This window comes from Zalophus californianus, chromosome X (assembly GCF_009762305.2).
Source record: "Zalophus californianus isolate mZalCal1 chromosome X, mZalCal1.pri.v2, whole genome shotgun sequence".
Lineage (NCBI taxonomy): Eukaryota > Metazoa > Chordata > Mammalia > Carnivora > Otariidae > Zalophus > Zalophus californianus.
Window position 1 is genome coordinate 114,369,498 of NC_045612.1, and position 15,740 is coordinate 114,385,237.

At 41.0% G+C, this 15,740-nt stretch overlaps 1 protein-coding gene across 1 annotated transcript in view; it reads right to left on the reverse strand.

The window, feature by feature from the left end:
* The window catches only part of PPEF1 (protein phosphatase with EF-hand domain 1), a 113,602-nt gene that overhangs the window by 49,079 nt on the left and 48,783 nt on the right, over nt 1-15,740 (reverse strand). Inside the window, 2 exon segments of the mRNA XM_027609540.2 lie at nt 5,442-5,488; nt 9,361-9,475. Of these exon segments, the coding sequence (XP_027465341.2) occupies nt 5,442-5,488; nt 9,361-9,475 (162 nt within the window).

Sequence of the window (15,740 nt, forward strand, 5' to 3'; positions counted from 1 at the left end):
CCACTCAGAGCATCAGTTTAACAAACCAGTTTGCCAATACGTGATCTAAACTTTCAAGCTTTCCATTCAACGAGGGAAAAAAATGTCTTGTAATTTTAGCAAGGCTAATTGAGGCTCTGAATGAAGTATTTCACAATGGTCATTCAAATTAAGCAAAAGTGGCTGATTCAAATTAACCTTTTCAGAAAATAAAATCTAAAAATATAACTTAACTAATACCATGTAAATTGCTTCACTTGATGGTATTTGAAGCCATATAATGCTGAGATGCCCTTTTAGCAAAGGTCTGTCATGGTTAACAATGAGGAAAGCATTCTTTTCAAACCCAAATAGGATTGTAGCTGAAAATGTCTAGCTTAGTCTTAAGGTGCTAAATGATACAATTTGTAAGGACAACCAAATATGAAAGGAACCAAAATCTCAACATAAATAATCAAAAGCAATCACTGGTATGAATCCCATTATTTATTACAGGGCACCGCAAAGAGTGTGCGAGAATAAAATCTTTTCCGATCCTCCAAAACTTTCCTTCATGATTTTGGCACTTACTAAATGACTACAATTCTTTGAACAGGTTGTCTTAAATGTCACCTCCTCCAGGAAGTCTCCCATGAGGTGAGGTGCCCCTCCAACATGCTACCTTGGAGACTTGTGCTTCTCCTTAGCGTTAATATGTCCCACCCTGACCTGTCTTGTTTTTTACTAGTTGACCTTCCCCACTAAACTGTGATGTCTCTGGGCCTGAAAACTGCATCTTAGTCACACTGTCTGCCAACCTTAGCAGAGCACCTCATTCATAACGGGTTTAATAAATACATGTGAAATGAAGAAAGTTCATATTCATCTTTGTATCTTCACAGTTTTCATATAGTGCCTTGAACACTGGAAGGACCAGATAAAAGTGTATTAAATGAATAAATCTGTGGATAGACTCACTTTTGTATATGATTGGTTATAAGGATTTGAGTCTTGAACCAAACCAACCGTTTGGATGAAAACAGTAGTATGGCAAGGCATCTCAGGGACCCTCCACTGTAACTCTCCCTCTCAGGCTATGCCTTTGGTTGGCCTTGGGCCAGCCCCATTCCTGACAAGGAAGAAATGGCCTAGCAAAGTACCCACTGAAAGATGAATATCAATTTTGCCTTAATCCAAAGCCTGGGGGTTTCCTGGTTTCTCTTTTGGGTTGACTGAGAGGAATCAGTCAAAGCATAATATAAACTTTAGTGATTCACAGCTCCAAAGATCTCCAACACTAGTTTGCCAAACCGTTCCCTACAATTCAAGCTCAATCAGAATGTGAATAAAATGCATGGTGAAAAATTAAATGAGAAAAAATAAAACAAACATCAGATGATAATTTTACTAAACAAATCATAATAAAATAAGGATAGGTGAAAGCAAGGCCACTAGCTGCTTCTAAGTAGGAGGTAGAGAGTGCGAGGCTTACCCTGAGGCGCCTCAGTCCCGCGTGCTGCTGAGGATGAACCAGAGGAAAGGGCCACACACGGGGCATTCCACATAATCGGGAATCAAAACCACACTGTTGATGCACTGAGTTTTGCAGTGAGCATCATCCACCATCACAGAAACCCTACCATTTCCTGAAGTAATTGAGAGATGGCTTAGGTCAGAGCTGCCACCTGCTGTCAACCCCATGTGAGGCCACAGAGAGAAGTCCAGCACTCCCCCTTTCCCTGCCTTGTTCGTAAGATGTGCGTTCTTTCCCCCTCATCTACTTTCCTGGCCCATTATGCTTCTCTCAACTCATCTTCCTTTCCCTCCCCTCGTGTTCTTTTGTCCTCCTATACCTAAGACCCAATAATGATACTCACTCATACTGTAAGTACTGCTAAGATGAATTTTCCAGATCACTGAAGCTTACTCCTTTAAAAGCTAAAATGCGTTTTCAAATTACTTTAACCATTTTAACTCAGGGTTTTGAAAATGCGCCATTTGTCCTCTCTACTTCTTAACCGAGTATGCACCACACAGCCCTTAACCCTTTCTTGACCCTGCAGGCTTGTCGATCTAAGCACCCTCTCAGGTACTTCTGAGAAGTACAGAACTCCCCTCCCTGTACACGTTTCCTATCTCACACTTTGAGGTCTGGGTCTCCTCCGTCAGTACGAGCTTTGCTTGCCGCCCTTGTCCTCCTTTCTCACTCCTGCCTTTCCCCCTCCCACTCCCTCATTTGCTGGGGTGGGGAGCGGACCGGCCTCCCTGTAGCAAGAAGGTATGTATCAGATGGGATTTTCCGGATACAATGTTCCCCGGTCTTTGAGCAAGGGCCTGGGGTCCGTCCTGTGAGGAAAGTTCCCTGGATTTGTGACAGCGATTTCAAGAACTTAGAGACCCTTTCTCCTTAATTGTGTGGGTTTGGGACCACAGAGGAGAGCCAAGTGAAGATAAGTTACAGGGGGGTCCACCCCCTGGATAGGGGGCTGTCACTGCCCTTGGTATTCACGTACAAACACTGTTTCCCGAACAGTGTGTGTGCCCGGTTTCAGGCTGCACTGGACCCTTGCCTCCTATTATCATTCCTCGTTTAAACTTCAGATAAAAAGTGAAACAGAAAAAGGCAAAATGCTGACTTTTGTGAGTGAGATCATCATGTGAAGGAGCTTACTCAGACATGCCCGCGTGACCGCCCTTTCCTCTCGGGGCCTGCAACTCCGGACCCTCACTGCCCTTGCTGCCCCTAAGCTGAGGGGCTCGCCATCATCACGGGCCCACCAGGCCCTTTTCCCCTCTCAGACGCCATCAACGACAGCACCTTCTCACCTTCTAAGAGTGGAACCTTGCTGTTCTCAGTGGCTCCTCCCTCAGTTGCCCCTTTCAAACCAGGCAATTTCAAGATTCTGCGGCGCATGGTGTATCCCACATCTGAGATGCATTTTAGCTGCTTCTCGCTCATGCCTGTTAAAACTTGAATTCATATTTTCCAAACATCCCTCTCACCTCCCTCCCCCCAAATTCCTCCCAAAGGAGAGTGCCCTACTCTTCCACTGCTGGACTCTCAGTCTCCACTTCTGGAACACTGTCGTTGGTTAACTCTCAAAATACCTCTTGCTTTCATGTGAATGCTATATTTTCACCTTTCGTTCTTTTTATGGTACTCCCTACCGCCCCCTCCTCCTGTTCAGTCTTTACGTTAGCACTTTCCAGTTTCATATGTTCCATACCGCTCTGCCGACAGAGTTAAAGAAACATGTTGCAATTCTCTTTTCTCATCTGTCTACTCCCAAGTCCTTTCCCTGATCACATCTTAATCTCTTCAACTACGTCTCAAGAAATTTGCATTTCTAAATGCCTCAGAAGTCATTTTTCCCATCTCATTTACTCAACTATTCTCCCTTTTATGTATCTCCCCAAACCTCTAAAAACATAATCGCTGGATTTTCTCTTGTGGTTGTTCGCCACATCCTCCTGCCCTCTCTTCCTTCCTCCGATTGTCACTGTCAGTGGTAGTGGGACTGAACTTCTGAACACTTAATATGGCCCCATGAACTGAGTTAAACAAATCTCATTCCCCAAACTGTGTGCACTCCTTAGTGTCCTCTCACCAGTCATTCTCCCACCACCCCCACAGCTTTCCAATTTGGCCGGTAGAATCCCCATTTCATGGTAAATAAACTCTCTTCTGCCTTCAACTCATTCAGAAGACTTCCCTCTTGAAATCTGGGCCCCCTCCTCCCCCCCCCCCCCCCCCCCCCCCCCCCCCCCCCCCCCCCCCCCCCCCCCCCCCCCCCCCCCCCCCCCCCCCCCCCCCCCCCCGCCAAGAAGGCTGATGGACTCCTCACATGCTCCTCGGAGCCACTCTTTTATAAAAGACCAACATTTTGCCAGCCTTGGCTAGAAGCCCCTCCTCCTTTCCAGCCCATGACCTCTGACTAGCCTTCCTTCCCCTGCTCCTCACCTCACAGTCCTGTGGCCAACTCACTTAACACACTTGCTTTCCACATCCTCGACCCCCTCATCTCCCATAGTCTCTTTCACTGTGTTCAGCCACCCACCTTCTAGACTCCACCGTGGACACACTCACCTCCTAGGACTCTCCCCCGTATAACTTCCCACCCTTCCTGCTTCCCAAGGCCCTCGCCCCGACCTGTCTGCTCCCTTGCTCAGAAAGCATGCCGGTCCTGCTGTCCTCCCATTTCTCCTAGTTGGCTGGCCCATCCTGACTTCTCTTCCTTCCCCGCCCAGCTTGGATTCTGGGCTTGATCTCAGGAATTGCTCTTTTGCGAGCACCGTCAGCTTCCTACCAGAAAAACTTTGGCTGGTCTTCCTGGCACCAACCTAACTTCCTGGGCAGCCTAACTTCCTCTGCTCCGGTTCTCTGGCTACCAGGCTCTGGATCCTTGCTTAGGTCTCCTGCAGTCTCCACTGAATGTCCTAAGTGCCAGCTCCATTCGTCCACTCCTGGTTTGGCCCACTCCATTCCCTTCCAAGCTTCCACTTGAAATGAATGAAATTAAAACCTCGCATTTCTGTTATAATTTATTACCTTAAAAAATGCTTTTGGATATTCGTTATTTTATCCATAAGACAGCCTTTTGTGGGGTGGAAGCTCAAGAATATTACAGCAAAAAATAAAAAATTGAATTTCACGGAGGTTACGTGGCTTACTTAAGCTCTCACAGTCTCCAAAGAGTAGAAATGATTGGCCATCATAATAATCAGAATATATTTTCTTTCAACCACTGGAGACACCTATACTGTGCCCAGTTATCCAACATGCTAGCTGTGGGGGCTGACACAGGGATCAACAAGAGACATAAAGGGACGAAGGCAGAGGTCACCTCAGGATCAGTCGTCCCAGAAGCAAATATTCAGGTTGTCACTGCTGGCTCAGAGAGAGAAATGAATCCCTTTGTAGAGATGCAGAGAGACCCCAGTGCCAGCCACGTGGCTCTGTGGCCTCTGTGTGGGCCCCCACAGCCGAAACCCAACAAATGGAGAGGAGTCGCAGCGCTGAGCTCAGCGATGGTGAATCAGGGTAGAGAAGAGAGCAATCTGGAACTTCCTAAGTGGGGCACTCCCTTCATACATAATGAGCGTGCTTCGGAAGAGAAGACTGGTGTGTGACACGCTCACTCCTGAACAAAATAAAAACAAAACAGATCGCTCCCCTCCCCATTCTGTGCCATCTAGACATTTACGATGTGATAAAGACCATAAGTATAATCAGGTGCAAATCCCACTGGATATATAGATAACTGTAACATCAAAGACCCGGATTAAATTTTTTAAAGATTGTTTTGGTGAAATATGTGTTACAAGGCTGAAAGATAACCTTCTATAAATATTTCGGCTTCTTAGAATAAAGCTGTTACATACATCTGTATTTGTCCATATCCCTAGTAAAACCAATGTTGTTATCTGCCCTAGGACTGCCTCCCCCCACAAAAATGCCACTATTTAGCAAAATAATTATTTACCTTATAGAAGATCAAAAAAAGATCATCCAGTTTCCCATGTAAATCACCTGGAGTGCAAATGAAAAATCACTATTCAGTAGGAAACAAGAAAATGCCGATTTCGTTACAGAATTTTGAAACTGAAATGCTGCCAATATACTCTAAGTATTCTCAGGGCATTGGGGTTCTACCCTATGATGGTATTAATGCAACAATTTGTTTTCATAGCTCCCTTTTTATCCCCTTTCCTATGGGGGACAGCATCTGATGTTACAATTACCTGTTCGCTCCTGCCATTTACGCAGTGCTTAGCTTCCTCTACGCCAAGCACTGCATTAAGGGTTTACATGAATTATCCTGTTCAATCCTTACAACAGCTCTGTGAGATGGGTATTATTTTCATCATTCTGAGGTTACAAAGGAGGCTCAGGGTAGTTAACTGATGCAAAATTACCCAGCTACCAAGTATCAGAGCTGGAATTCAAACCCAACTTTATCTCACTCCAAACTCAAGCTCTTAGCGATTATTTGGTATTGTTTACACTGTAATCTGTGGGAGAGCTGCAATAGTATCTGTCAGTTGGCATTAAATCCCCAGTGCCTCTCATAGTACCTGGTACATAATAAGCAATCAATAAATATACTTAATTGCTAAACGCACAGCTTTTTCAAAAGCTATGTATTTAAAGCCATGTATTAGAGAATATGCTCCAGCAATAGCAACTAAAATTTAAAAATTGTGAGTTGACATTCTTTTGATGAGACAGTTATAGGAAATAAAAATGAAAGCATGGCTTTATAAAACTCAGCTAACCAAGGGAAACCATATAAATATAGGAAGCCATTAATTAAAAATTAAGAGTGACTATATTAGTCAAAAGCCCTATTTGGACAAATATTTCTAGGTAAACTATCTGTCTTTCATAGGCTCTGATCATTACTTTTTATTCTTTGCATCCAACTTGATTACCAAATAGAATTTAATATAGAAATACCTTTCCTCGGTTTGCTTGAAATCCCACAACCAAAATTAACCAAATATATGCAACAGTAGCCTCCGATTGTAATGAGAATAATAAAATAAAAGTCCTACATCACCAGCACTTATTTATAAAATGACTATATTTTTTTAAATTTATTTTTATTTTTTTATTTTTTAAATGTTTTACTTATTTATTCATGAGAGTGAGAGAGAGAGAGAGAGAGAGAGAGACAGAGAGAGAGAGGCAGAGGGAGAAGCAGGCTCCCCGTCTAGAAGGGAGCCCGATGCGGGACTTGATCCCAGGACCCTGGGATCATGACCTGAGCCGAAGGCAGACACTTAACCATCTGAGCCACCCAGGTGCCCTAAAATGACTATAATATTAAGAGCATATTAATGCTGTTGTATACTTAAATCTCATTGCTTTCCTATGATCTTACTCCAAATCTAAGGAAATAAAAATGGAAGGACTTCTTACTTATCAATTAAATATATATTTTAAATTATTCTATTTTCTTCAGAGTGGCTTGTCTTTCAAAGATTTGGGAGACAAAATTGTTGCAGCCGGCATACTAAAAAATGAATTGGTTTCCGCTTATTAGGAATTGAGCTATATAAGTATTTTTAACTTCTAGTTGGACAGTAATAGATAAAACTTGATGTATCATGGAAAGACAGCCACAGAGAGATATTTCCACTGCAAACAAAAACATGAGTGCAGAATTGGTTATCTTTTATAACATAACTAGAGACTAAAACACCTTCTATATTGCATGTGTGTTGAGAACTATGCAGCATGTTGAGATGTTCATGCAAAAAAATGCATCTGGAAATTAAAATAATTTCATCACACTTTCTCTCCCTCTCCTAGTACTGTCTTAAACAGATGTTTTTGAAAATACAGCCCCAATTTTGAATTTTAAATGATGACCAAATTTATCTAAGTTTAATGGGGCTACAAAGACCAAAAATAATAATTCCTAAGCTAAGGGAAAGTACAGGCCTTGGCTTTCCCTCTAGCCATGGTGCTACATGGAAAAATGTCTGCAAACAAACGCCCAAGATGTGGAGATCTTTAAGTGAATGAACTGTCCAATCAATCCATTCCCTAGTCTTTGTCTCAGGAGGGAAAATGACACATCAGTCAGAGAGATGCGTGATGGAAGTTGGGATAGCAGATATGGGGCCAGCCCTAACCTGGGACGCCAAGGACCTCATTTTTGATTCTGACCCTACCAGTAACTAGCTGAGTGAGCCTGGGGGCAGTGGGGTGGGGGAGAGTCACTACATAGAAATGCAGGGAAGGAGCGGTGCCTGGCTGGCTCAGTCAGTGGAGCATGTGACTCTTGATCTTGGCGTTGTACGTTTGAGTCCCACGTTGGGTGTAGAGGTTATTTAAAAAATAAAGTCTTGGGGCGCCTGGGTGGCTCAGTTGGTTAAGCGACTGCCTTCGGCTCAGGTCATGATCCTTGAGTCCCGGGATCGAGTCCCGCATCAGGCTCCCTGCTCAGTGGGGAGTCTGCTTCTCCCTCTGACCCTCCCCCCTCTCAGGCTCTCTCTATCTCATTGTCTCTCTCAAATAAATAAATACAATCTTTTAAATAAATAAATAATAAAATCTTTAGAAAAAAGAAGGAAAGGAAGGAAGAAGGAAAGAAAGGAAGGGAGGGAGGAAGGAATGTAGGGAAGGCAACGCACTTTCCTTTTCCTCTCTGGGCCTCAATTTCATCCGCAAGAACAAGTGAGAGACTAGTCCCAGTAAGAACCATTCAGTTCTTACACCGTGTGAGGCCAGGACTCCCTTGCCCTCTAATTCACGTCTTCTTCTAGATCCTTTCACCCAAAGAGAAATCTACAATGGCAACTGCAGGTATACTGGAAACATGTGGGAGCAGATCTCACTCTCTGGCTTTTTATATACACTCTGATAGCATACCTAGCCCTGGCTCCATGGACTCCATGGGTGGGCATGGCTCCCTGAGCTTCATGACCCCCAAGTCTTAATCTTTGTGAAAAGTAAGAGCTGGTGAGGCCTTGAATAAAGGGTCCCCACCGCTGAGCTGCATCATCTGTCAGGCAGAGGTGCATCAGCCTGATTCGGCTGGAATCAGTGAAGATGCTTCAGCAGCTCGAGTCCAGGCCCGTGGCACGTGCTGCTGCATCAAGTCCCCACCACCACTATCAGGAGCTAGCAATGCAAACGGTTTGACTAGATTGTCAAATCCACTTCTACCTGCCAGCGGAAAAGAAACACAGGCTAAAAATTGATTTGGAAAATAACAATCACTGTTTTGTAACCTAAAGGCCTAATTAGAAGTTAAGGGAATTGCTGTTCCTTCCACGCACCCCATTCTCAGACAGTTGCAAGCCTGCTGAGCACCAACTGTGTTGAATTTCAATGTGTACTGTTTCTTGAAGCAATATCCTGCCAGGCTGGCCTATACGATAACAAAATCTCAAGTCTTGTTATTTAGAAGAACAAGGAACAGATTTCTGGGACATTCCCACTCTTCCAAAAGCTGCAGCGACCAGTTGGAAAAATCCAAAAGAGCAGCCAAGGGCAGAGAAGAGTTTAACGTCCACCCTGCCTTGGGCTTTTGGTCTCCCAGCATAAATGGCACACGGAGGCGCACCTAGCAAAAGTAACATGGAACGAAGATACTGAGAGCTAGACGGAGGGCAAAGGAGGCTCATTCTACCCATGGGTGGTTTTCCGTATTAAAATGCTGCCTGCCTTTATAAAAAGCTATGAGTTCTTTAATTTCTCACATAATTAATTCCTGCCAGCTGGTATGCAAAACAAAGACAAGATGGGGAACAGTATTATCAGGATAGATAACTCCATATTAACACTTTTCCCTTACTACAGTCCAATTTGCACAGTTTTCACATTAAGCAAACGACGTAGAACCAAGGCGCTCCTAAATATTAATTTGGCAGCTCCGCTCTGAAACTTACCACAGATCGTTATCTCTTTGGAGGGAGACGTCTTTACGTGAGTGAAGTTCGGCATTTGCTTCAGGACTCTCTTTGTTTCAAAGAGCACTTCTAAGACATAATGAGCATGAAGTACCTGTGAGGGCGGGGCAGAGGGGGTACACATGAGGGACTGGCAAGAAAGGCATGACCACCGAGAAAGCTATAGCCGGGGGAGGGGGGGGCATGTGAGCCCATTTCGGGAAGCTGTATTGCAGGATAATCTCTACATGAGTCTCAAATAGATTATTCTGGCACTGTGTCTGGCATACAGTAAGCCCTCACTAGAGAACTGTAAATGGAACGAATGAATGGTTCCTAGGACATTTATACTTTCCTGTTCTTAGCTGACATTACCCATTCACGGAACGTTTCTGATTATTCTCGGTCCGTAGAGCCCAAGAGAAGTGTCAGGGGGAAAAAAGAGACTCCCTTGCCCCAGGGAAACAGGCAGACAGAAATAAATAAATAAAAGAGAAGGAAGGACGGGAGAAAGGGAGAGAAGGAGAGAGCGACCCTGGAAGTGGGGCTGCTTTGCATTTGTTTGGGACATCCTGCCACCTGGGATGGCAACCAGGTGGTGGCGCTGGGTTCGCAGATCTCACATAAGGCAGCCGGAGCAGCCCCAAGGAACCCCTGAGCCAAGAATCCCAGGTGGCTCAATGCTGGGTGCACAGACGTGAGAGTATACAGAACAGCAAGTGCATTTATATACTAGTCTAAATATAAAACATATTCCAAACCCAAATAAACCATTTGCGTTGCCTCCTATTATGACTGTTTATCCAGTTGCCCTCCCCCAGTTACAGTGTTGATGACATCATTGTTTTGGACAGATTTACTCCGCTTTCTCTGCTGGGCTTTTGTTTGTTTGTTTTAAATCCAGTGTGTTATTCTCCCTTTTTTAAAAATTATAAAATATTCCAAATACAAAATCCCCAAAGTAATATAGCCGATACAAATTTAACAGATGCTAACACCACTCCATGGGTCAGGACTGTTTGCACCACTTGAAATGGGGCTGGCCGAAATCGAGATGTGCTGTGAGTGCAAAATACACACTGGTTTTCAAAGACTTGGTGTATGAAAAAGTAAAAAAGTAAAATGTCTCATTAAAAACTTTTGAGTACATACTAAAATGATAATAATTTCATCTGTTGGATTAAAGTATTAAAATTATTTTCACCTTTTTTTACATTTTTAAAAGTTTATTTATTTTAGTAATCTTTACACCCAACGTGTTTTTAATTTTTTAATGTGACTACTAGAACATTTTTAATTATGTATGTGGCTCAGATTATATTTCTAGTGGACACCACTGGTTTAAATTATTAAAGGCTGAGAGGGATCTTTCTACATATTGTTCAGATACTGCTTTGGTTATGGGTTTCGGAACAGATGGAATCCTTTTTGCTCCTTTGGAACGATCTTGTCTCATGGTGTCTTAAAATGTTTATTTGCACATAGCTATTAAAATGACAAAATTATTTCCTATCCCATACCCCAAAAACATGGTTTAAGTTTAGAGAATTTTCATGATTAAATATACTTTTTTTTTTTTTTAAGAGGAAGAGAGAGAGGGAGAGCAGGGGGAGGGGCAGAGGGAAAGGGAGAGAGAGAATCTTTTTTTTCTTAAATTAACATATAATGTATTATTTGTTTCAGGGGTACAGGTCTGTGATTCATCAGTCTTACACAATTCACAGCGCTCACCATAGCACGTACCCTCCCCAATGTCCACCACCCAGCCACGCCATCCCTCCCACCCCCCTCCACTCCAGCAACCCTCAGTTTGTTTCCTGAGATTAAGGGTCTCTTACTCTTTGTCTCCCTCTCTGGTGGGAGAGAGAGAATCTTAAGCAGGCTCCATGCCTAGTGGGTTGCCCAACTCAGGGCTCAATCCCATGACCCTCAGATCATGACCTGAGCCAAAATCAAGAGTCAGGCACTTAACTGACTGAGCCACCCAGATGCCCCCGATTAAGTATACTTTTTAAAAAATTAATTAATTAATTTTTTTATGTAGTGTTCCATGATTCATTGTTTGCGTATACTTTTTAAGAACAGGAATCAGGATTTGAAACAATGTGAGAATTAGGAGGAAAGAGAAAGGTCCCTGGATATAGATGAGTGGAGAGACCCATATTTCCTGGCTTTCCAAGACCTAATGAACTGCTAAATACTTTTCCTACAAAAGCATTTTAAGTCCATTCAACCCACAACTTGAGTCAAATCTTGAATGTGAACTTTCCTTTAGCCCCATTTTAAAGGAACAGGTAAAACACTTTAATACTTATTTTCACTTTGCATATTTAGTCTATTGATTCCCAAGACAGGCTTCAGTGTTACCTTAATTTGCCACTGCAGATTTTCTGGTCCATTTGTAGTACTAATCAGAGTAACTGCTGTCTGAAAAGGCAGTTTTGTTTTGTTTTGTTTTGTTTAGTAAGTTAAAAAAAAACATTCACTGAGAATATGTTACAACAGAAAATTCCTATTGCTAAAATATTTTTTTCTTGGTCCTTTTTCTTTTCCTTTTTTTTTTCACTTTTTTAATTATTATTTTTTTAAAGTAATCTCTACACCCAATGTGGGACTCGAACATCACAACCCCGAGATCAAGAGTCGCATGCTCCACTGACTGAGCCAGCCAGATGCCCTGGTTCCTTTTTCAATAGGCTAAAATCACATAGCTAATATCAGTATTTGCTTACAATGCTGTCTCTAAATAGCATTATAATTGTGTTTACAGTTGCAATATTAAATATTCAAAAAAGTTAACTTAGATGTTGGTTTCTACATTTATAGAGATGGTCAGAGTAAACAGCAACTTAAATAAAATATTCATATTCTTTTAAAGGCAATGAGGGAGGAAAATACTACTTCTAAAGGACATTTCTTTGTATGAAATAATGAGTTTTCAAATGAAGAAAAATCTCATTTTTCAGTTGAAATAAAAAGTTAAATAGTAAAAAGGAATATAAGTGAAAAGCAATTTTCTCTTTCTTCCCCAGACCTCAGTTCCTGTCCCCAGAAACAGTGACTGTTAAGAGTGTCCTTATTATCTTTCCAAAACATAGTCTATGCATTTGTAAGCATATAAAAATTAATATAACCACATATGAATATGTAATATTAATATATATGTTCTATTCTATAAATATATAATCCCTTAAACAAAATGTGGGGTATATTCATACAAAGGAATGCTATTCAACTAAAAGTAGGAATGAAATACTGACACATACCAAAACATGGATGAATCTTGAATACATTTTGCCAAGCAGAAGCCAGACATAAAAGGTCACATATTATATGATTCCGTTTATATGAAATGTCCAGATTAGGCAAATTCGTAGAGACAGAAGGCAAATTAGTGGTTGCCAGGGGCTAGGGAGAAGGGGCAATGGGGAGTGACTGCTTGATGGGTACAGGGTTTTGCTTTGGGGTGATGAAATGTTCTGGAATTAGTGGTGATGGTTGCACAACATTTTGAATATACTAAAAACTGCTAAATTGTACTCTTTTAAATGGTTAATATGATCTATTTTATGTTATGTAAATGTTACCTCAAAATATATATAATACTTAATTTTTTTTTAAATGGGAGCACACTGTACTCTATGTTGAACCTTTCAGTCTTCCCTTAACAACATAATTTTCTCATTTTTATAAAGTCAGAATTATTGATCTTTTCTGTTATAGCTCCTTGGATTTTTGTCATATCTTTTCTCTCTTTGAACATATTAAGCATATTTATCTTAAACTCTGAGCTTGATGATGCCATTATCAAAATATTGGTCTGTTTCTATTGTTTGTTGTTTGCCTCAGTTTTCTGTCATGAATCTTGTATCCTCCTATGCCTGGCTAATATTTGTATTAAGTTCTGGACATTGTACATAACAATTTGAAGAAATAATTTGAGGCCTATTTCCTTCCAGAGAGGATTTACTTTTTCATTTGGCAGGTGGCTAGGAACAGCAGCTATCTAGGATAATCTCAATTTAATTTCAGGAATTAGATGATTCCAAGCTTTGCTTCAATCCCTACAGAGACAATCTACTTATAGTTCACTCTTACTCCTAGGGTATGAACCTGAGAATGAGGGTTTTGGGGTAATGTTAGAGAAAACAATGGAATAGGTAGCTCACAGGTCCTATCACTCCACAGAAACACTGAAAACTTCAACAACAACAACAAAAAAACCTGTCAAAATCAACTTTCACAGAACTTTGGAAAATAAAGTTCACAGTAACCAAGCAAAGGCTGAATCAAGAAAAAGGTAACTTAAAAATGGCTCAGTGCAAGCAGAGAGTAAAGGCTAAAATAGGTTTGTAAACAGCCTAGCTAAGCAGTGAAGAAGTTTACCAACACAGAGCCCATCTGCAAAGACTAGGCTTGTCTTTGCTTTGCTTTGCTTCTGTCTCTCTCCCACTCTCTCTCTCATTCTCTCTCTCTCTCTGGCTCCTGTTGTTCAAGGAAATCTCTATCAAATACTAGCTGAACACAAGCTAAAAGAACAGAGATTTCAGAGACCTCACACACAGCTAGACCTAGCAAACATCTATAGAACACTCTACCCAACAACATCAGGCTACACATTTTTTTAACAAGAACACATGGAACATTCTCCAGGATAGACCAGATGTTAGGCCCCAAAACAAGCCTCAATAAATTTAAAAAATTGGAATCATGCAAAGTATCTTCTCTGATCACAATGGAATGAAACTTGAAATCAATAACAGAAGGAAAACTGAAAAATTCACAAATATGTAGAAATTAAACAACATAATCAATAGGTCAAAGAAGAAATCACAAAGGAAATTAGAAACTACTTTAGATGAACAAAATGAAAATATTACATACGAAAATATATGGGATGCAGCAAAAGCAATGCTCAGAGAGAAATTTATAATTGCAAATGCCTACATTAAAAAGAAGAAAGATCTCAAATGAAAAGCCTAACTTGACACTAAAGAACTAGAAAAGAACAAACTAAGCCAAAAGCTAGCAGAGGAAAAAAAAGGATTAGAGTTCAGATAAATGAAACAGACAACAGAAAAACAATAGAAAGATTCAACAAAACTCAAAGTTGGTTTTTTGAAAATATTAACAAAATTGACAAACCTTTAACTAAGACTGACAGAGAAAAACAAAGAGAGAAATGCAAATAAGTATAATCAGAACTAAAAGTGGAGACATTACCACCAACATTAAAGAAATAAAAAGAATTATAAGAGAATTCTATGAATAATTATATACTAACAAATGAGATAACTTAGATGAAATGGACAAATTCCTGGAAACATACGAATTCCCAAAACCGATTCAAGAAGAAATAGAAAATCTGAAACAGATCTAGGACAAGTAGAGATTGAATCAGTAATATACAAAACCTCCTAACAAGGAAAAGTACAAGACAGGCAGCTTCACTGGTGAACTCTAGTGAACATTTGAAGAATTAACACCAATCTTTCTTAAACTCTTCCAAAAAAATTAAGAGGAGGAAACAATTCCTAACTCATTCTATGAAGCCAATATCATCCTAATACCAAAGTCAGATAAAGACACCACAAGAACATACACATCAATACCCTTTATGAATAAAATGGAAAAAAAAAAACTTCAACAAAACACTAGCAAACAAAATCCAGTAAAATTTTAAAAGAAGCATAGACCATGACCCAGTGGGATTTATTCCAGGAATACAAGGTGGTTCAACACACACAAAAAATTAATCGATGCAATATACATATTAATAAAGTGAAGGAAAAAACACAGGATCATCTTAATTGGTGCAGAAAAGTATTTGACAACAGCTAACACATTTACATGACAAAGACACTCAGAAAACTAAGAATGGGCGAAAACTTCCTCAACATGATGAAAGGCATTTGTGAAAAACCCACAAGTAACATCAAACTCAGTGGTGAAAGACTGAAAGCTTTCCCACTAAGATCAAGAACAAGACAAGCATGCCTGCCCTCACGACTGCTATTCAACATCGTACTGGAAGTTCTAGCCAGAGCATTGGCAAGAAAAAGAAATAAAAGGTATCTAAAATCAAAAAGAAAAAGTAGGGGCACCTGGGGTGGCTCTGTTGGTTAAGCGTCTCCCTTGAGCTCGGGACATGATCCCAGGGTCCTGGGATCGAGCCCCGCATCAGGCTCCCTGCCCAGCGGGAAGCCTGCTTCTCCCTCTCCCACTCCCCTTGCTTGTGTTCCCTCTCTCACTGTGTCTCTCTCTATCAAATAAATAAATAAAATCTTAAAAAAAAAAAAGGAAAAGTAAAACTATCTCTATCTCTGTTCCTAGATGACATGATCCTGTATATAGATTGTCTCAAAATACACACACACACA